The sequence below is a fragment of the Tachysurus vachellii genome, chromosome 10, assembly GCF_030014155.1.
Source record: "Tachysurus vachellii isolate PV-2020 chromosome 10, HZAU_Pvac_v1, whole genome shotgun sequence".
Classification (NCBI taxonomy): Eukaryota; Metazoa; Chordata; class Actinopteri; order Siluriformes; family Bagridae; genus Tachysurus; species Tachysurus vachellii.
The window spans coordinates 19550098-19571529 of record NC_083469.1 but is presented as its reverse complement, the minus strand read 5'-3'; the positions used below and the strand labels follow the sequence as shown (position 1 = coordinate 19571529).

General features: G+C 38.2%; 3 protein-coding genes across 11 annotated transcripts; all 3 read left to right on the top strand.

Annotated features, from left to right (window-relative positions):
• The first annotated feature begins 297 nt into the window (after positions 1-297).
• LOC132852755 (protein max) lies at positions 298-9012 on the top strand. Of its 8 annotated transcripts, none has more exons than XM_060880167.1 (5): positions 298-449; positions 730-756; positions 3537-3644; positions 5320-5443; positions 7827-9012. In XM_060880167.1, exons 1-5 carry the CDS (start codon positions 414-416, stop codon positions 8009-8011), a joined length of 480 nt encoding a protein of 159 aa, XP_060736150.1. In that variant the 5' UTR covers positions 298-413; the 3' UTR covers positions 8012-9012. The 8 variants fall into 8 exon arrangements, with proteins under 8 accessions (XP_060736150.1, XP_060736149.1, XP_060736148.1 ...); XM_060880166.1 differs by having other exon boundaries at positions 5320-5449; XM_060880165.1 differs by having other exon boundaries at positions 5305-5443.
• Positions 9013-12998: 3986 nt separating this feature from the next.
• Positions 12999-18506, top strand: LOC132852753 (ras-related protein Rab-15-like). 2 transcript variants are annotated; one of them, XM_060880156.1, is made up of 8 exons: positions 12999-13324; positions 14831-14891; positions 15031-15091; positions 15243-15320; positions 15441-15530; positions 16886-16951; positions 17072-17184; positions 18388-18506. In XM_060880156.1, exons 1-8 carry the CDS (start codon positions 13141-13143, stop codon positions 18446-18448), a joined length of 714 nt encoding a protein of 237 aa, XP_060736139.1. In that variant the 5' UTR covers positions 12999-13140; the 3' UTR covers positions 18449-18506. The 2 variants fall into 2 exon arrangements, with proteins under 2 accessions (XP_060736139.1, XP_060736140.1); XM_060880157.1 differs by lacking the exon at positions 18388-18506 and having other exon boundaries at positions 17072-17756.
• A 22-nt stretch (positions 18507-18528) lies between these two features.
• On the top strand, positions 18529-19809 carry gpx2 (glutathione peroxidase 2). The gene is made up of 2 exons (XM_060880158.1): positions 18529-18750; positions 19255-19809. The coding sequence occupies exons 1-2, from the start codon at positions 18529-18531 to the stop codon at positions 19606-19608; spliced, it is 576 nt and encodes a 191-aa protein (XP_060736141.1). The 3' UTR covers positions 19609-19809.
• Positions 19810-21432: the final 1623 nt, after the last annotated feature.

Below are 21432 nucleotides of genomic sequence, written 5' to 3'. Positions count from 1 at the left end.
ATAATAAAACAATGATCTTATTCCTACACCTTACTTATCTTGTTGCCATGGCTTCATTATCTCATTATCTCGCCTTACTAAGCCACTTTAGTCATGACTTAATGAACACACATAAAACTCGTAGCAAACGCATTATATTTCATTTATGTTTTGTTTTTTTTTCCCCACCACCCTTTATTGTATCTGTGATCTCTTTCCCATGACATCTAGTTCGATCTTTGGTCTCCTCTCGTGCCAGAGACTCGGTTCCTTTAAGAACCTTTGACGCCATCGCGCGACCGAGCATGCGCGCGTTTTGCGTCGTCGTTCAGTCACGTGTTTCACGTCTACGCGAGTCGCTCTTGTCTCACAGTGGAGCTGTGGTGTTTGGAGTCTGCCCGGAATATAAGTGCTATTTTCGTCGAGTACAGAGAATGAGTGATAACGACGACATCGAAGTCGACAGTGATGTACGTCACATCGCTCTTCACGAGCTGTTTAACGGTCTTGATTATTGATGTAACGGATCATGCGCGTGCTACAGTCAATATCTCAGCAGCTAGCTACCCTGAAAGCTACCGGGTTAGCTAGCAGCTAATAGCTAATAGCTAGCAAGCGATGTTTTGAATGCGGTTTCTCATTAAGTTCGATATTTTTAACTGGCTATATAATATACATTTGATTTGTATACGGAATGCTGGCTTTCTGACTCTCAGTAAACTCGTTTTTTTTATTTTTGTTTTTACACAGGAAGAGTCGTCGAGATTTCACCCAGTGGTATGTAGCCGCTTTGCTAACTCCTGAGCTCCAACTGCTGCTGCTGTCGCTGTCGTCCTCATGTGGCCTTTAGCTCGATTACCTTCCTGGGCTTCACTAGTCTCAAATATTTCTGTAGAAAGCATGTCCACTGCAGCCATCAGATCTTTGTATTGCAGCAATTCATACTTTTCATACAATTCATTATTCCAACTTTCCCTTAAATAAATAAATAAATAACATCGGCTTCGTAAATAGCACCGCTAAGTACTAAAAAATATGACGGCACAGAGACAGATATCTGATAAATCAGGACGCACATAGATTATAAATGTAATTTAATAAATAAATGCATCCCCATATGTTTAATTATTACAGTCAAATCCTTCATTTTTACTGTATCTCTAAACCCAAATAGCGTTTCAGAGCCTTTTCTACACCGTCTTATAGAGACTAGAACACTAGTATATCCACAGAGAAAATAATTCAGGAGTTTTTATTTTATTAAACAATCTTTTTTCGTTCTTTTTTTTTGATGATTTAACATGTGCTAGTTTTCCTGCACTTGTTCATCCAATGAAATGCTTTCTAGAGCTCCTGAGCCCCGCCCCCAGGGCATGTAAACACGGTCTCATGGTATAGTGACTATACACCATAATATAGTCAGATGTTTGTTCATATTGAATGCTTATTTGCACTGTAGTATGTCCATGTTTGCCTTTACATCACCAGGACATTATGCTGGGAGTGTTTTACCTCAGGGCTGTTAGCTTTTCACCCTGATACCCTGCTACCTCAGGCTGAAAGCATGACTGTTTTTACATCGTTCTTTTTCACCATTCAGATACTTGATGCCGAACTTTGGCTCAAACGTTGTACAATTTAATCCACAGCGTCTCGTCGTCTAATACGTCCTCGTTAAAGTCAACAGGTGTGGGTTATAGTATATGCTCAATGCTTATACTGTAGACATCAAATGTTGGTTGACAAGCCAACAAGATATTGCAGCAGCCTTTATTACATTTTGCAATTGTTTTCTGTCCAAGACATGACAGAAAACTGCTATGTATGGATGGCATGTTCTGTAGACATAAAGCAAACATTAAGTGGACCACAAAATGGACGTACTGGTCTGAGTAAGGTTTGCTTGTGGGCTGTTTTAGATGGGCTTAGTTCATTTGATGTGTCTACAATGCTTGTTTGATGTTTAGCACCTGGAATGCTAAAATGAACCTATAGATTTCAAACGTATAAATATGGCTATCGATCTGTTTATCATGTTTACAATAGTAGCCCTGTGTTTACAATAGTAAATAATCCTGATATGTAATTAAGTTTTTGTAATTCTGCTCCATTATGCCATTATGGAAGTAAATTGAGCAAAAAAGACACAGAAAGGTCCATCTGTGTGAGCATGTGTGTTTTCAAATGTATTAAATTAGCCCAAATATTAACTGCAAGGGGGCACTGTGACTTAATTGTTAGCTTGTTTGCATCTTTTAAGGGTGTACTGTACTTCAGTAAACCCTCCCTTAGACCTGCATTGTAGGCTGATTGACATCTCTTGTAGTGTGTGTGTTTGAGCAAGCGAGTGTGTGCGCCTTGCGAGAGCTTGGCACCCCATCCATGGCATCCACTGCCTTGTTCCCCAGAGTCCCTTGGGTTGAACAGAAATAGAAACAGAAAATTGCTGCATGATAAATAGGCTACAGAACCTTATAATTCTTTATTCAAAAACCTGCTTATTCGTACAATTTTCCAAGCAGCTAATGAGTTTGAACTAACAGGAAGCTCACAGTAACTCAAATACCCACTTTTTATGTTTCAAGCAGAAACGCATTACACGTTGCACAAAAAGCTGAACCTCGAGATGGAAAAAAGTTCACATCGAGTTCCCCTCCCGTCAACCAGTAACAGTGATCTGAGGCTGCAGTAGATCTGACTAACATGGGGAAAATCACATCATGATGCATGATATTGATTGCAAAATCCTGTTTTCATTATGTTTTGAATTGTTTAATAAGCCGCTCCAAATCAAATTTGATACAGTCTACGGAAAAGTTTATCAGTTTAACAGTTTATCAGGATGTCAATGAGGCCGTCCTTAAAAATATTTTGGTTTGCAGTAACAGTAAAAAAAAAAAAAAGGTTCGGTAGGTAGGTGTATATTTTTTTTTCAAGTTTCAATGTAAAAAAAGAAGTACAATTTTGGTGATGGTGATTATGTAGGTATGAATTTAAACAAATTAGCATATCGTGACGTCACTGACTGGGTCTTTAACCTGTGTGTTCGGGCGCATCATTGCAAACCTCATTTTGATGCTGGGAACAGTTTTTCCAGAACTTCGTGCCAAGTTAAAGCGGTTTAATATTATTTTATTGCTTTTGTATTAGTTGTTTGAAGAGTAAATAAAAAATGGTTGGTCTTAACGCAAATTTACAACCGGCAAGTCGGTCGGACTTAAAGCAAAAAATAAATAAATAATTGAGTCAGTCCTAAATTGACAGGGTCGGTCGGGTTACGGCAAACAAGAATATTTTTAATAATGGCCTGATAGAGAATTTTTTAAGTAATAAAACTAGAATAATGACGTCTGTGAGAAACAGTATCAATACACAGCCTGTTTGCGTTGTTCTTTGCTAAATCACTTGATTACATAGTGACAATTAAATTCACAAAAGGTCATTTCAATCATAGTCCTTGGGCAGTCTTCCTCGTTAGTGGAACTGTAGTTTGCTGTTGGTAATGATACTTATTTTGTGTCTGTATAAGAACACGGGCTATTTTATTTAAACTGCAGGCAGACAAACGGGCACACCACAACGCACTGGAGCGCAAACGCAGGGACCACATCAAAGACAGCTTTCACAGTTTACGTGACTCTGTGCCTTCTTTACAAGGAGAGAAGGTTGGAGGACGTTTCTCAGTCAGTCATTTATTTGAGTTCAATATCAAATGCAAAATGTATTGTGCCTTTACTGATTACAGTTGTATGGTGGACTGGGAAAACGGGACTGAAAAAAATAGTTGATTTTCTGTCTGTAATATTTGATCTCAATTTTATTATTGAATGCCACAGAAATGTATTTGCATTTTCAAGTCTTTTTTTACCCACTTCTGAAGGTGACCTCTTTAAAATGCAGTACTTTGTTTCTGCTCGAAATCTGTGAAAAAGAAAAACAAATTTTAGAGCTGTGTAATTTTCAGAATAATAGAAAGAAGAAAATTACACCAGTTTCACATCAGATTCCCAGACCGCCACACATTCTTTTGAATGCAAAACCATTTATACTCTTGAATTTTATCTGAAGTCATTTATTTATTGTTTATGCATTAATGATTGAGTACTGTAGTAAATTAAGCCACACACACACACCCCGATCAGCCGTAACATTAAAGCCACATGTCTGTAATTGTGTAACTCCCCCTTGTGCATCTAAAACAGCTGAGACCTTTCAAGGCACTAAGACATCAGCAGCAGAACCTTTAAGTCCTGTAAGTTGTGAGGTGGAGCATCCATGTACCAAACTGGTTTGTCCAGCACATCCCACTGATTCTTGATCACATTTAGATCTGGGGAATTTGGAGGCCAAGTCAGCACCTTGTCACATATGTCATGTTCTTCAACTCATTCCTGAACAATATTTGCAGTGTGGCAGGAAGCATTATAATGCTGAAAGAGGCCACTGCTGTTCGGGAATACCATTGTCCTGAAGCGTTGTACTTGGTCTGCAACAATGCAAAGGAAGGTTGTACGTGTCATCCACATGAATACCAAGACTCAAGGTTTCCCAGCATACTATTGCCCAAAGCATTATTCTACTTCTTTTCATCTTCTGTCATGACTTCTTCCTATAGTGCATCCTGGTATTATCTCTTCTCCAGTTAAGAGATGTATTCACACTCAGCCATCCACATGATTTAAAGTAAATGTTATTCATCAGACCAGGGCACCTTCTTCCACTGCCTCATGGTCCAGTTCTGATGCACTTTGTAGATGTTTTCAGCAGTGGACAAGGGTATGACAACTTTGACTGTTCACTCTGATGCACTGTGTGTTCCGACACTTTTCTGTCATACCCAGCATTCAGTAATTGGTGCTACAGTAGCTCATCTATGGCATCGGATCAGACGGGCTAGCCTTCATTCCACACGTGCATCATGACCCTGCTGCTGGTTCTTTCTCGCTTTTGTCTTTCTTTGATGCACATTCGCTATGGTGCACATTTTACCAACCTCTGCATAGCAGGAACATTCCACAAGACCTGCTGCTTTGGAGAAGCATTGACCCAGTTGTCTAACAATCACAATTTGTCCCTTTTCAAGTCACACAGTTTCTGTCTAACGAGATTGTCACCTTCTGTTCCCTTCATCTGGCAGTGGTTTTAATGTTATGGCTGATAGGTGTAGCTGGCATATATGATTGCATCATTTATGTATTTGGCTTTTCATTTTAAAGCTCTTTTAAAGCTTCTAATACAAGTGTTCCAACCTTTAGAGGTCAAATGATTAGTATTGTTATCTTGTTCATGATGGAACCTCCTTGTCATGATTCAGATGTGTGACAGCACTTTGTCAAACAGGCATCCCGAGCTCAGATTTTAGACAAAGCCACAGAATATATCCAGTATATGCGCCGCAAGAACCACACGCACCAACAGGACATCGATGACCTGAAGAAACAGAATGCTTTGCTGGAGCAGCAGGGTAAGTGTGAGTTTGAAAGCATTTTATACTTGTTTCACACTGTATATTCCTAAACGCTGCGTTAACCTTTTTATTTGTATATTTCTGGTGTCATAATTAAATAATTTCAAATAACGTCTTTTCCTCACATTTTAAAGTAATAAAAGGACAGGTTTGCCGCTTTGCACCTGAGCATGCATCGATATCTTTCACAGCTTTCTAATCTTTTAAACAGTTATGTAGTTTGTCCTGTAGTTAATTAGCTGATATCCAACTTCTGCCCATTTGTCAGTAATTTGTCGTGTATTTCCCGCTCGCTATGGCGCACACGTCCGTGATGTTCTGCATCATGCAGACTGATGCTCTGTTAAACATCTAGCTGTGACACTGTACCCATTTGGTGCCACAAAAGCAGTGCTAATCCCACTTAAACTCTCAAACTTTTCCTAACCCTTGGTTAAACGTAGTGTTTAGAATGACGATACCCCAGGGTTAAGTGCAATGTGAAAAGCCCTAGTATTACATTTACATTTGCAGATGCACTTATCCAGAGCGACATACATTTTTATTTAATTTTATACAACAGAGTAAATGAGGGTTAAGAGCCTTGCTCAGGGGCCTAGCAGTGGCAGCTTGGTGGACCTGGGATTTGAACTCAGAACCTTCCGATCAGTAGTCAAACACCTTAACCTCTAAGCTACCACATTTACAGACTTGACTTCTGACCTTAGATCATAACCTTATATAACAATAACAAGTGGCAGAAGAAATACAAATTATTATAAAAATAATAAATTGTATGAAATGACAATCAAGACATAAGCAGGTCGTCTTCACTAGGTCTAGTGTTTACCATATAAATCGCCTTGATGCTAAAAATTTAAATAAACAAACATTACATCTACAGCTACACCAAGATTAAGGGTTTAATTGCTACATCAGTACCGGCCTTGCTCAGAAAAATACATTCAGCTGCAATTACTTTCACTTAACTTGTGCCAAATTTATCTGTCTATTTGACCCGTGGACAAACATCTGTATTGTGAGCCAACAAGGCAGGACTGTACTCTCTTTGATTGAAGGGTTTGCTTATTATTAAGAAAACACCGGGTCACAAGTCTTAGCCGTTTAGCCATTTCCTTTACTTAAATACGCAAATAATTTAGTTTAAATATTCTGGGCTATTTTCCCTCCATGCTAAACCTTTCTCCTTAGTAATATTGGCAGTCATAGACTGCATTCATTAGTCAGCATGATCACCACTGACCACCTTTTCTCTTACTAAAACAAGTAGTTGAACCCCTAAAACAAGCCAGAACTGAACACAGCAAGATTATTGAATATTGAAAGTGGCTGATTAAAAGACTGTCATTATCTGAATGGCTCTGTACAAGTAGGGAATAATGTACTATGAGGCATGCTGTTATAGGAAAAAGGACCGTTCCCCCCCCATCGATTTAATATAACAGCTCAGAATAAAGTGTGGAAGTTGTTTAACATTTATTTTGTTGGTTGCAAATGTTTTACTTGGTACCTGACTGATCCTCTCTGGTCCATTTTCAGTTTTTTTTTTAATGGGCTTACATTTACATTTATGGCATTTGGCAGATTCTCTTGCCTTGTAAGTTGCAGAGCGACTTAAATATATCTCATTTATACAGCTGAGCAATTGAGGGTTAAGGGCTTTGATCAGGGGCACAGCAGTGGCAGTTGAGAAGTGAGATTCAAACCCACGACCTTCCAATCAGTAGTCCAACACCTTAACAACTGAGCTACCACATTCCCTCCAGATCCGGCAATTTATAAAAGTCTTTTGGGGGTTATTTCATACGTGACTGCTTTCAGTAGCTCAGAAAATCAAGAGGTGAGGAGCTACTTGGGTGACATGATCATATTCTAAGTCAATAAACAAAGTTATTTTAACTGGAATGTTGATTTCTATGTTAGTTTTTCCAACATTTCCTGTTAAGGAACAGAAAAACCCTTGATTGAGTCTTTGAAAATAGTGTTTTTCTAAATGAATCCTCACAGTGTCACAGCCATTTGTAGCCAGTAGTCCAAGAGAGTGTCTGGGATGCATCGCTTTGCGTTCTCCCTGTCAATCAGATAAAACAAGTCAATCGTTTGTGTGAGAGCTCATCGGCACTCGGCACTCCGCTCAGAGTGCGTTCAGCTGCACTGTTCCTTATTATGAGCAGCAATTGCAGGTACTTCAGGTGTCGTGTCTAACCATCATGTGATTAGCGAGAGCAAAAGTAACTAGAGGAAGGGAATAAGAAATAAAAAGTCTGATATTTTGTCTAAACACTCTAAAAGTTCAAAATAGCTTTAAGTTAAAAATGAAAATGCCTTATATTTTCTGTCTGTTTGTGTGTTTGTATATTTGTTTTTTTACCCACATCAGTTCGTGCTCTAGAGAAGGCCAAGGGGAACACGCAGCTGCAGGCCAGCTACTCATCAGACAGCAGCTTGTACACCAATCCTAAAGGCAGTGCCGTGTCAGCCTTCGACGGTGGTTCCGATTCCAGCTCCGAGTCCGAGCCTGAAGAGCCGCCTACCAGGAAGAAGTTGCGCGTGGAGCCCAGCTAGATGCATCCATCCTGCCTATCGGACTCTCTCCTCTATCTTTGCCCCTTTCATTCTCACCCTCACCCACAACCTGTTCCCTCCTCTCTTTTCTCCTGTGTGTTCAGCAACCTGGGGAGTGTCTTGAGAAAGGCTCAAAAAGTTTCAGCCTTTTATCTCTCAACACCGAGGGCACTTTGCGCGTGGATCAAGCAAAGCATCATTTTCCCTCCAAGGCGTGGCAGCTTGGCAGTTTTAAGACTGCAATATTTTTCAGCCTCCTCAAGTAGTCAAGCAGCAAGTAATGTAAAGCGACATACCATTGTTTCCCAAATAAGCTAGGAGATAGAAAATGGAAAATAGGCGTTTCATAAAAAGAAAGAATATTCTACATTTATAATATTTCTAATTTTCCTTGAGATATACAATGGTGCTTTTTAAAAGAACACAAGGGTATGTTAGCTGTATGATCCTGGTGTGGAAGACTGGTGTTCTCCCCCTTTTTTTGACAAATATCTGTTGCTGAATTTCTTTATTTAATGGAATGTTGAGGCTGTATTTTGTTAATGTGTTGTTTTTTGCCTGAGATTATAAGTGGAAGTAGCTGGCCTCGACGTTTCCATAGTCCCGACTTCATAGTTTCTGAACTTGGATTTTTAACCTGCTTCGCCAAAAGAGGACAACTTTTTAATACAGGTAAACTTCCCTCCAGAAGTTGAATGTTAACGCGTAGTTCAAAAGCAGTTTTTTTTATTACATGTATGTTTGTTCCTTTCAGTATGTAGTATGTGGCACTGTATACTCTTCAATGTCATTGTCTTGATGGAATAACTTTCCCCGTGAAACTTGCCTGCCTATAGGGAATGTTTTGGTTTCATTTGAAAGAGTGTGTATGAAATATTGTGCTTTTATTCCATTCCATGGAAATTACAGGTATGTTGTACATACTGCCAACAGTTGTCTTGCAAGTTGAGGCATACCTTTACTATGAGACTCCAAATAAAACTATTTTATCTTCGACCTTATCAGATGTGGTTGTGCTGGTGGGGGTGGGATTTCAAAGGGGTTCACCGACAAGAGATTTCAAAGTGTTTACCTTCCATTTCTGGATCTCAATTTTTGATGATGATCTGAACATATAGTTTGGTTTGTTACTATTACAACAATCAAGCTTTATACAAAATTTCTGGCTGAGTTTAGATTGTGAGATACTAAGGTATCAGCATCTGTTTCATCCAATCATCATTGAAGTTCCTGCTGTAAAATGCACGAAAACCTTTGGCACCAAACACCGTATGTGTGACATGTAATTGTTGAAATCTTGCTTCCACAGCATTGGCCTGTAATGGCAACTTGTCCATTCAGTTTTTGTGTTGATTGTATTTTATTTATGAACAGTACATTTGTTAAACTCTGTGTGTGTTATGTCATGTCCATTTAAAAAGACCTACACTTTTTTTTTTAGGTTGGAAAACATGCTTGAACGTTTCAGCAATAATTTGGAGTTTTTCAGGCGACCCTTTAGATCTGTGGCCCATTTCAACCTTCTGAATGTCCACATTTTCTACTGAATGGACTTATTGGGTGTTAATGGTCAGCTACATTTAAAGGGGTAAACATGAGCAGTGAAACAGCAATACAGTACACAAAAATATTTACATTTATTAAAAACAAAATAATAAAATTGGGACTATTCTTATATGGCACTATTGTTAGTGCATGGTGCAGGGTTGACTCCCCAAACAGCATCCTGTGGACAGAAAGGGACACTCAGGAAAGACTCAGGATGATTCTTGCATATGGTACATGAGTGGGGGGGGGGGGAGGCTTCTGTACACCTCTAAGTCAAGTGTGTTTAATACACACTGTGTACATACTGTGTTTAAAATTCAAAGCAGCATTCTTATGCCTGATATACTCATACCAGCCCCAATAAACTACCACTGCAGTGTTGAGAATGTTCACCTCGCCAAAAGATGATTGTCCCTTTCTGTTGATGGATAAGGTAAAGAGCAATGAGCATCAGTACTTTGCTCGAACAATAGATTATATAGTATAAGTGGCAAGAACCTGTCATTTAGTTTAATGTGCTTGGATACAGATGACAGGTCAGGATCTCAGCAGGGCCTGTCACGAGCTATCAACATTTTTTAGTTCTATTTGCTTATTTATAATGCAGGTGTTTAGTGAATCATTCATTTTTGGATTAGAGAATCATAATGTAAGGCGATGGGGAAAAATTTTGTTGTCAGATTGAAATTGAGTTTTCACCAGCTTCAGCATAGTTATATGGAAAAATTGTGCAGCTGAAGACTATGAACTTTCAAATCGGTAACAAAAGCAAATAGTGTTACAGATAGCATGAAAGTCCACTATATCGCCAGAGGTATGTAGACACCTGTATGACAATGGTATGTGGCCCATAATAGAGTTTAGTATTATGGGACGGACAGATGTCTACAAGATTTTTGTGTGTTTATGGCAAGTTGTATCTATTTAATCAAAAGAACATTTGTGAAGTCGGGCAATAATATTGGATAAGGCCTTGCTTGCAGTAGATATCCCATTTCATCCCATAGGTGTTCAATGGGGTTGAGGTCAGGAGTCATGGGTTTAGGGCTTTCACTGGAGTTCACCCATACCTGGCATTCACCAAACAGATAGCGAAGCTTGATTCATCGTTCCAGTGAACACGATTTCGTGGAATCCAGTAGTGATTTGCTTTACTTCTTTCTACCTGACTTTTGGTATAGACCTGGGAGTCGGTAGTCAGAGTCCGCTAGGGGGTCACAGGTAAGATTTTATTCTGAACAAATACTCACCTTATGGCACTGTCTACCAACAATGTAATATATAAACTTAGCAGTTTGTGGCTTGTAGTCATTATACCTTGGCTGCTGATTAGACATGGAGTGATTTCATGTCAAGAAAGAATAAAGAGCCAGACTCCTGGTTGAAGATAGTTTGTGTCTTTTCTTCAGCCCTACTCAACAACAACTGGATCACCTCACATCCTCTATCCAAGCCCAACCATCTCACTGAATAAGAGGTCCAAAACAAAGTTGTTATTAATCTTCATTTGGGTGAAGATTAATTTAATTAATCTTCATTTGGGTTTCACGACATTTTCATGTGGGTCACACTCAAAATAAAGGTTAAGAACTGCTGCAGTCTGTTGCGCTTGTGCTTGCAGTAATTTCCTTTGAGTGCAGTTTTGCATAGGGGGGCACGGTGGCTTAGTGGTTAGCATGTTCGCCTCACACCTCCAGGGTCGGGGTTCGATTCCCGCCTCCACCTTGTGTGTGTGGAGTTTGCATGTTCTCCCCGTGCCTCGGGGGTTTCCTCCGGGTACTCCGGTTTCCTCCCCCGGTCCAAAGACATGCATGGTAGGTTGATTGGCATCTATACACACACACACACACACACCCTAGTGTGTGATTGCGTGCGTGAATGAGAGTGTGTGTGCCCTGCGATGGGTTGGCACTCCGTCCAGGGTGTATCCTGCCTTGATGTCCGATGACGCCTGAGATAGGCACAGGCTCCCCGTGACCCGAGGTAGTTCGATAAGCGGTAGAAGATGAATGAATGAATGCAGTTTTGCATTTTCTGCCTGACCAGAAATAAGGGTCAGTTTTTGTAATATAATTTAAATGTGTGATTTTAGCTTTTATGGCCATCCAGTTCAAGGGAACAATTTATATACTAGGTTTGCACTATAGAATTTTATTTTTTTTAATAAAGATTAAGTGCACATTTCTGACTAGTTTCTTATTAAATAGCATACAGTCTAGTTAAGAGACCATTTAAAAAAATTTTGATCAAAGACCAGTTAATAAGATTTTGAGATCAAACAAGATAGTCTCATTTGGGAAAAAAATGGGAAAACTGTACTAAGCAGATCAATTAGTACATTTACCTAAGCATGTATTTTGGACAATCCCATTGAAAAATCCAGCCAGGTTTACATTGCACAACCTAAAAAAATTTAAAGTACTGTATATCTCATGCTGTCCTTAAATGCAGTGGCACTCGCTGCTGTGAAATTATATGTTCAAAAACCATGTAATCCCAGCTAATTCTTTACAATGTACAATTTATTCTGCGAACTATCTGCCAAACCCAGGCCGAGCTGATTAAACTGGTAGACAATCTGTACAAACTAGTAAGTGCTGGTAGACTGGACACTGTGTTAAGGAAGCTGAAAAAATAATTAACCAGTAGGTAAAGATGGTAAAGATGGTAAAGATTAACAGATTGGAGTGTGTTTGGAGCTGGTAGACGTTTGTCAATTCTTTTTTTTTTCCCTTCAGTAGAATGATTAGCCTTGAATTCAGAATAATCCAGTGTGAATTTAATTTTTAATGCATGCAGCTTATTGTTCTATTGAATTGGGTCATATTAGAAACTGCTCAGTCAACCAAAATGTATGCATTTTGTCATACAGCTATATATTTAAGTACATCCCTTAAAAAACTAACCACCTTATACAAATTTACTACATATATATATATATATATATATATATATATATATATATATATATATATATATATACGTATATATATATATATATATATGTGTGTGTATATATATATATATATACATATATATATATATATATACATACATACATACACACACACACACACACACACACACTGATATAATATATAATATCAGTGTGTGTGTGTGTATATATATATATATATATATATATATATATATATATATATATATATATATATATATATATATATATATCTATCTCACAGTGTATAAATTAGTAAAATAAATATATTGGATTGTATTCTACAGACGTTTACATAGGTTAGCATAATTATCTTTCCCAAAGCAGCCATTTATTTTCACCTGAAGTCTCTTTAACCAGCTGACAGCGTTATCTGGACGTTACAAGAACATGTCATGGGTTCGGCCCTGAAAAATGAAAAAAGAAATAAAAACCGTGATAAGATTAGAGTATTGAGCAGGCAGACAGACAGACATTCAGACAGCCCTCATGTCTGCTCTGAGGCTTTAGAGAGAAAACTCTTCTCTTTCCTTCCTCTCATCTACTTTTAAGGGTTTTACTGATGGTCACTGATGACTGAGGCTTCGTTTAATTACAGGACATACAGTATGACCGACTACAGCACATGGAAAACATCGTTACTTTGAGCACTTTGAACGCGTTTGTCAGGAACTTTCTCCAAGCCATGGCGAAGCAATACGACGTCCTGTTCAGACTGCTGCTTTTAGGAGACTCTGGTGTGGGGAAAACATGTTTATTGTGTCGGCTCACAGATAATGAATTTCACTCGCCACATAATTCTACTATCGGTAAGAGCTCTGATACACGGGCTTTATATTAGATCATGCAAAGCTTATTACCTGACATTTTATTGTTTGAGACAATGAACCGGTTAACTAGGATAAAATTGATGTAGAAATAATAACAATAATAATAGTTCTTTATGCAAAATTCGAGCTGTACCAGCATGAATAAAAACAGATCAAAAGTTTAATTCATTTGTACCTCCAGCGGCCCCTACTGGTTATAGTGAGGTAAAGCAACTTGTGTTTTATTTTCAGTATGACATGGATGCTGTATCTTTCATGCTGTAAATCCAGCTGACCATCTGTCATAACACAGAGCAGCTGTCTTTCTGGTAGAAAGGACACACTAATTCAGACACACTTTATAATTGACATGCAGTCTAATAATTCATTGGTAGATCGAATTGTAAAGACTTCATGTAAACAACTTAATAGATCCAAATGAAATTTCTATCGAATTGAAATGGGTTATTGGGATCTGAAATAATGAATAATAAAAAAAATAAAAAATAAAAAAATAATAATAGTAATAAATACAGTGTAAACACTTGAATCTGTCTATTTTCTCATTTGGAATTACCAGCAGTGGATATGAACTGGTCACTGGAAGATTCAGAGTATATATAATGCACATGTAAACAAATATTTGAATTGTATTTCAATGTTTATGGTACATATAAATAGTACTTTCAGAGTCTGCATTCAGACTGATAAAAATGTGTGTTTCACATGGATTTCTCAGCAGGATTTTCAGTTGGTTTAATCTGCTAAATTTGTTCCAGATAGGGATTGAGCAACTTTGAATAATCACTACGCTAAATCGTGTCGATTTGCGACTGATACAATACACAGAACCTGTAGAAATGGCTTCTTTTTTACACCAATCCACACTCTTACAGAATTCAACCTTGCTGTAGCCGTAGTTTTTTTGTATTATGTTCTCTAAAGCTGCTTTGAGACAATGTCCATTGTTAAAAGTGCTGTACAAATACAATTGAATTGATTATATATATGCATTGCATGGGTAAACATATTCAACTAAAAGACCATTAGTGAGGTCAGTCACTCATTCAGTGTTCCAGTTTATGGGGGTTGATGAATGTCCTTATGAACCTAGCTTTGTGCACAGTGCCCTTTAGTTCAAGTAAATGGAAATCTTAAAGCTACAGCATGCAAAGACATTCTGTTCCGACATGGTACCACCAGCTTAAAGGAATGCCTACGTATGGGTGTAATGGTCATCATACTTTTGGCCTTTTATTGTACCACAGTTGTGGAATCTGTACATCAGTTGTTAATTTTCGATCTTTGTTATACTATATTTCAGTTCTTCCATAAACTGCCTAGACTCTATAATATTATTGAGTTAAACATTTTGGTTTATGAATTTACTGAGGTCCAGCTCTTGGTGAGACGAGCTAGACCTCTTATAAAGTAAAACGTAACTAACAACTTAATACTTTAATTTAATCCTGTCATGCAAATGCATCCTTGATCTTTTTTCTTCAGGTGTGGATTTCAAAATGAAAACACTAGAAGTCAATGGAATCAAAGTGAGAATACAGATATGGTGGGTGATATGACTGAAGTCATTTTCCGACTTTATTATCTGCATACATAGATATTTTAGATCATTGAAAGTCTTAATTAATTAATACATTAAATACAGCATTTTTGATTAGCTTTGCTCATATATCTGTTTTCTACAGGGACACAGCAGGACAGGAGCGGTACCAAACTATTACAAAACAGTATTACAGACGAGCACAGGTATGGATTATGTGATGGGTTGTCACACTGATTCTTTTTAATATGATGATTAGAAGAGTATAAGCATTACTGTACATGTCATGGATGGAGAACTGAAGCAAAATGTAGTCTAGATAACTGTGGATTCAAAGTGTTTCCTTTCTTTTGCCAGGGAATTTTCCTTGTATACGACATCACCAGCTCTCTCTCCTTCCAACATATTATGAATTGGATTAGTGATGTTGATGAGGTGAGGAAGCTTTTTCCTTTAAATCTATTCAAGCGTTCAGATTCTGCTCTCAAGTGCAATGTCCAGTTGAACTGTTCTGACGGGATGAATTTTTTATTTGTTTGTTTTTTTATTCTCTAGTACGCACCACACATAGTGCAGAAAATTCTTGTTGGGAACAAACATGATGAGGAGCATCGAAGGCAAGTGACCACCGAGCAGGGCAATAAGGTACCGTTTTGTTCTCTAAGTCATATGAACTAGAACAGGGTTTTGACCTTTGGCCTGGTTGGAAATATGGCCTTTTCTCTGCATTATACAGTTGGAATAATATTCACTGTGGCGCAGCTCCAGGGTCAGTCCTGGTTAAATCCTAAACTTAATGTCTGTGCTGAATTTTGAAAAATTTCCTGGTGGATTTCCTCAAAAGGGCTCCAGTTCCACTTCCCATAAACATGTCAGTATTTGGTAATGACAAATTGTCTACAGAATTTGACCCTGTTCTAGACGTAACTAGGACATAATAGCGAGGGTTAACTTTTTTATTGAGGTCCACATTGTGGAAATATTCACCTCAAAGTGTGTATATACATTGTATGTGGAAATGTATATGGAAACTTTAATCTTGTCTGTCGATTAATCTTCTGTGTCCTTGTGAGCACCCGTTTGAATGTTTCATTCCATAGCCGTGGGCAATAACACAGAGTTGCTTGTCCCACTTGTCCACTCAGTAATTGACGATGCCAAAGTCAAGTCAAGAGCTTTTATTGTCATTTCAACCATATATAGCTGTTTCTCCAGGACCAGGGTGCTACATAAAACAAAGACAGAGCTCCTAGCCACATAAAGTGCATCTGTGCAAACAGTGCAAGACAAAAGACAAAAAGACAGTGCAGGGCAAAAGACAAAAAGACAGTGCAGGGCAAAAGACAGTGCAAACAAAAAATACAAGACATTACACAAAAGACATTACACAAAAGACATTACACAAAAGACAATACACAAAAACACCACTGACCAGTGTAAATACTGTATGTTCTTTCAACATTGCGTGCGCAGAAATACTGGAGTTACGAGATTTTGTAATGTATTGTGCAAAACAGCAATCAACTGAAATGTGAAAGACAACATGTGCAAAGAGCAAAAACTGTGCAAAACAGCATGTAAACGGTAGTGGTGCTGTAGACATAGTAGACGTGTATATTGGAAGAGTGGGTATTTGGTGTGGGTCATTCATTGCAGTCACACTATGTGTTTTTGGATGTGTCATTGTGTGTGGATCCAATGTTACCTTGACCAGGATATAACAAGCTTAAAATGATGAATGAACGAATCATAGTAATATTATAGGCTTTAAAGTGTTTTTGCATCATAAAATGTATACGGTGATGTTTCCTTCAGTGTGAACATGCAGCGATTAATCTCTTAAAAATGAGTGTTAATGAGCAATGTCTGGTAGTGTGTCAGTAGTGTGTCAGTCAGTAGGTTTGACACATTTTACTGGATCTACTTTTTTCTGAAGATTTGTAGTAAGCCTTGTACAAAAAAAAAAGGTGTAACGTAACACACTGTTTTCTGTTCTTAAGCTTGCTAAGTCTTATGGTATGGATTTCTTTGAGACAAGTGCCTTTACCAACTACAACATTACTGAGGTGAGTCCGCTCACACTGAACTGCTTTTTGGAACGATGTGCCATTATTATTATTAATATTATTATGGTTCCACTGTAATTGGATTAACTTGGGGTTAGTATTACTCTTTGTTCTCCTCAGGCATTCACTCGGATGACCAAACTGGTGCTACAAGCCAACAGGAAGGACCTGGATAGCACACTGCCATCTGACAACGATGATCTCAGTGCAACGGAAACAGAGCAGGAGCCCGAGTATAACACCTGCTCATGTTAGGGAAATGAGAGCTTATTTATCACAGGCAGTTACGAACATTTTCGACAATATCCTTTAGAAAGTATTTGTTAAAACTCTTTATAAGCGCTCTCATTACTAGATCAATATAATCGTTGCTTTGTCTCATTGCTTGATTGCCAGATGCAAGACCAAAATCTTATGGAAAATTCACATCTGGTTGAGTTTCACTAGGAGGCAGTCATATGTGAATCATTAATTTGTTCATGACTCAAGACAGTTGTTAAGCTAATTTTTTGATCTGATCTAATTTGGCTAGTTAGAGTTCAGCTGTTGACACAGAGATGGGCAGAGCTGTGATAAGCAGCAAGGACTTGTGATAACACTATTCTATTGAATCGTAGTCTGGGCAGAAGAAAGGGATCCATCCTGCCCACACCAAGCATAGAATTGAATAATGGGTGTGTGCTGACCTCATTGTGGCACTTGAGAAAGAGACTAACAGTTAGAGAGTTGGATAGATTTGTATGTGACCTAAAGCCATGTATGAAATATTAGTACTCTTTGAAATAAATGCGTATTATGATCATAATCACTGACCACTGCTATAGACGCTAGTGAAAACACCTTTTTTTTAATTAACGTTACCTCGGACCACACTGACCCACAGATCATTTTCAGACGTGCATAAAAGGACTTTCCATATGATTTAGGAAGCTTAGCTCTGGTAGATTAGGAGCACTGCTGAATTACAGATTCCACGTAACAGAATCAGAATTTAGGCCGAGCTCCACTGAAGGGGATTAGATTGAATGCTTATCCATTTTTAACGACGTGAGAACGTAGGCAATGACATGCTGAATGTTTAATGGCTCAAATGTAGCTTCAGTATCTAAGGCCACTGAGAGTTGAATACAATCTGCTGCATAGAAAACCAAATAACTTACTTCTTACACAAAGGAAACGGATAACGGCATTTAGGAAATCGCTGTACATGTCACAACTGATGACTTTCTAAGCTTGTGCCATTAATCTCTTGTGGAGTTGTAGTTAATTCCATGTATATTTTATAGAATTCCTGCTTGCTTATCGAAAATGGATTTGACCAGGAATTGTCTTAATGTAACATGTTCCATAAACAGGGCTATCTGAAAGTGTAAAAACTGGAGCAGGTTTAGAGATTAAAACCTGAGATGGCCTACCTCACTCTTTTCACCACATAGATGTATTATGTATCACTCGCATATCAACTTCCCTCCAAGTCATTTGACACCCAAGCTTTAAAGGTGAAGCCAGGGAACCAGGATGACTTGCATGCCACTTAAGAAGCAGACAAACATCAGGAGGACATCAAAACTCAGATCATGACTTTCATAGCCAAGACGTTTTATGACCTGCGTGCTACAACGCTGGAAGGGCAATCTATTGACTTTAATGTCTACCGAGGCCGAGTGGTACTTATCGAGAATGTGGCATCACTATGAGGCACCACCACCCGGGACTACAGCCAGCTCAACCAGCTTCAGAGCAGGTACCCGCACCGGCTGGTGGTCCTGGCCTTCCCCTGTAATCAGTTTGGCTACCAGGTTAGTGGGACAAGCATTTCACTATGTACATAGAATTGGTGTTGATATGTTGGGTTAGTGAATGCAATTTTAGATCAGTTTAGCTAACCTGAAATGACTTTTCTATAATCCAAAAAACAACCTTGTACACTCTTGTACTTAGAGGTAGCATCATGCAGAATTCAATTTTAACCCAACTCTGATCAAGCAACTAGAGAAGGAACCAAATGTTTTAAGAACACAAATGTATTTAGTGGTTTAAATCATGGCAATCATTGTGCTAATACTACCTACTAGTAATGCCACCGTATAGTGCTGTTAAAATGTATTAAATGAAGATTTGCTACATATAATCTCAGAAATTAATTGAGATTTTTTATGGTATCATCAACGTTACGAAGGAGTGTCGTCTTTTCATCACTGCGCACAACATACCAAAGTTTAAGCATCACAGATGCTTGCCATATTTAACAATATACAGAAAGCTATATTTAGAGTTGTGTATTATATCTTATCTCTCTCCAGGAAAACTGCCAAAATGGAGAGATCCTGAACTGTTTGAAGCACGTACGGCCAGGCGGAGGGTTTGAGCCTTTGTTCACTGTATTTGAGAAGTGCGATGTAAACGGGGCTAACGTGCATCCTGTCTTCGCATACCTGAAAGACAAACTTCCGTACCCTGATGATGACCCGGTCTCTCTTATGCAGGAACCCAAGTTCTTAGTGTGGAGTCCTATCAACAGGACTGATATCTCATGGAATTTTGAGAAGTTTCTGATTGGCCCAGAGGGCGAGCCTTTCAAGAGATACAGCAAAAACTTTGAGACCATTAACATAGAACCCGACATTCAAAGGCTACTGAGGCTGACCAAAAACTAATCAAAACAGGTGCCTCAGAATGTAGCTTGTTTCATTGTAAGTACCACTGTGTGCTCCTCTACCTTTTCTTATTTTACTTAATGAAGTTGATGCTCTAAATGTATGGAGTATTAACTGAGGTGGTGTAAATATAAAAAAAGACATGTAGAGGATGCTAACAGAGATGTACTGAAAAGAATGATTTAATAAAAAATAAAGTCTAACCTGTAATGTGTCCTATCACAAAATATTATCACATACTCAATATTATTATGAAGGAATATGTATACGAGCCTAACATGGTTATATATCACACAAACAAAACATTTGGGTTCTTTATTCTGTCACAACACTACTTTCCATACAACACCAATGACTGAGGTTTTTGTTAGCTTATTCTCACCATTAGGTGGCAGTATTGATGAAGATTTGTAACTGGTGCCTCATAACCGCTGGTCTTCACTAGTAAAAGTTGTTTGAAATGACTTTCATTTGATGGAGATCATATTCTTTTCCCTTTCATGGCACCACTGTCCAAAGTACTTCGATATCACACACAAAATTACTACATTTAATAAAGCATGTGGGGGACATGGTGGCTTAGTGGTTAGCACGTTCGCCTCACACCTCCAGGGTCGGGGTTCGATTCCCGCCTCCACCTTGTGTGTGTGGAGTTTGCATGTTCTGCCCGTGCCTCGGGGGTTTCCTCCGGGTACTCCGGTTTCCTCCCCCGGTCCAAAGACATGCATGGTAGGTTGATTGGCATCTCTGGAAAAATTGTCCCTAGTGTGTGATTGCGTGAGTGAATGAGAGTGTGTGTGTGTGCCCTGCGATGGGTTGGCACTCCGTCCAGGGTGTATCCTGCCTTGATGTCCGATGACGCCTGAGATAGGCACAGGCTCCCCGTGACCCGAGGTAGTTCGGATAAGCGGTAGAAGATGAATGAATGCATGAATAAAGCATGTAAATTTATGTAAGGTTATCACAACATCTAATATTATTGTCCTTATGGTATTAACAAATATATATATATTTTTAGTTGAGTTAAATGATTTATCTAACCTAAAAAAAATCCACACCATCTTAACAATATCAAAACTACTCGACGGTTATTAACACCTTTCAAAGTTCTAAACAGAAGTAAGCAGACCGAAAAACAAAAGCATTTTCATTAGCTTTCATTAAAATTAACCCAGAACTGAGCATGACATGTAAATACAGGTGCAAGCGTGAAAACCCTGACTGAGAAACACACAGAGGGTGAACAAAGAAAACTGGCCAGAAACATTTCCTCTTTTAAAACATTTCATAATACAATTGTCTTTGGCCTTTAAGATGAATATTACATTTGATTAAGAAATTTTATATACAACCACCCATAATGCTCAAAATTAAATACGTTAAAAGTTTTATAAACACACACTTATGTAAACTCAATTTAAAACCACACAATCGGTTCAAACAAACGTTGCTTGTTCTTTCTAGTTTTTGAGAACTTGCAAGATAATAGTAAATTTAACGCAAGTAAAGTGTATACTTTGGGTTTTAGCCACATAATTATATGAATTAAGTTATTACAGAACTTGTGGCATCCACTTTTCTTTTAATTAAAAATCAAAGATTTTTGTCATATTTACAAAACACAAAACTGCTGATAAGGACTGTCCTTCAATTTTGTAGCCTGTACCACATGATACAGCATTTTCATACCTTTAAAAGATTAAATGCTGCCTTTTTAGTCTTTTATAACTAACTGTAATATATTAAATAGCTATGCTTGAGCTCTGTCAAGACATTAAATAAAAATATCATTATAAGAACAGATGCTACAGAAGGAAATCCATG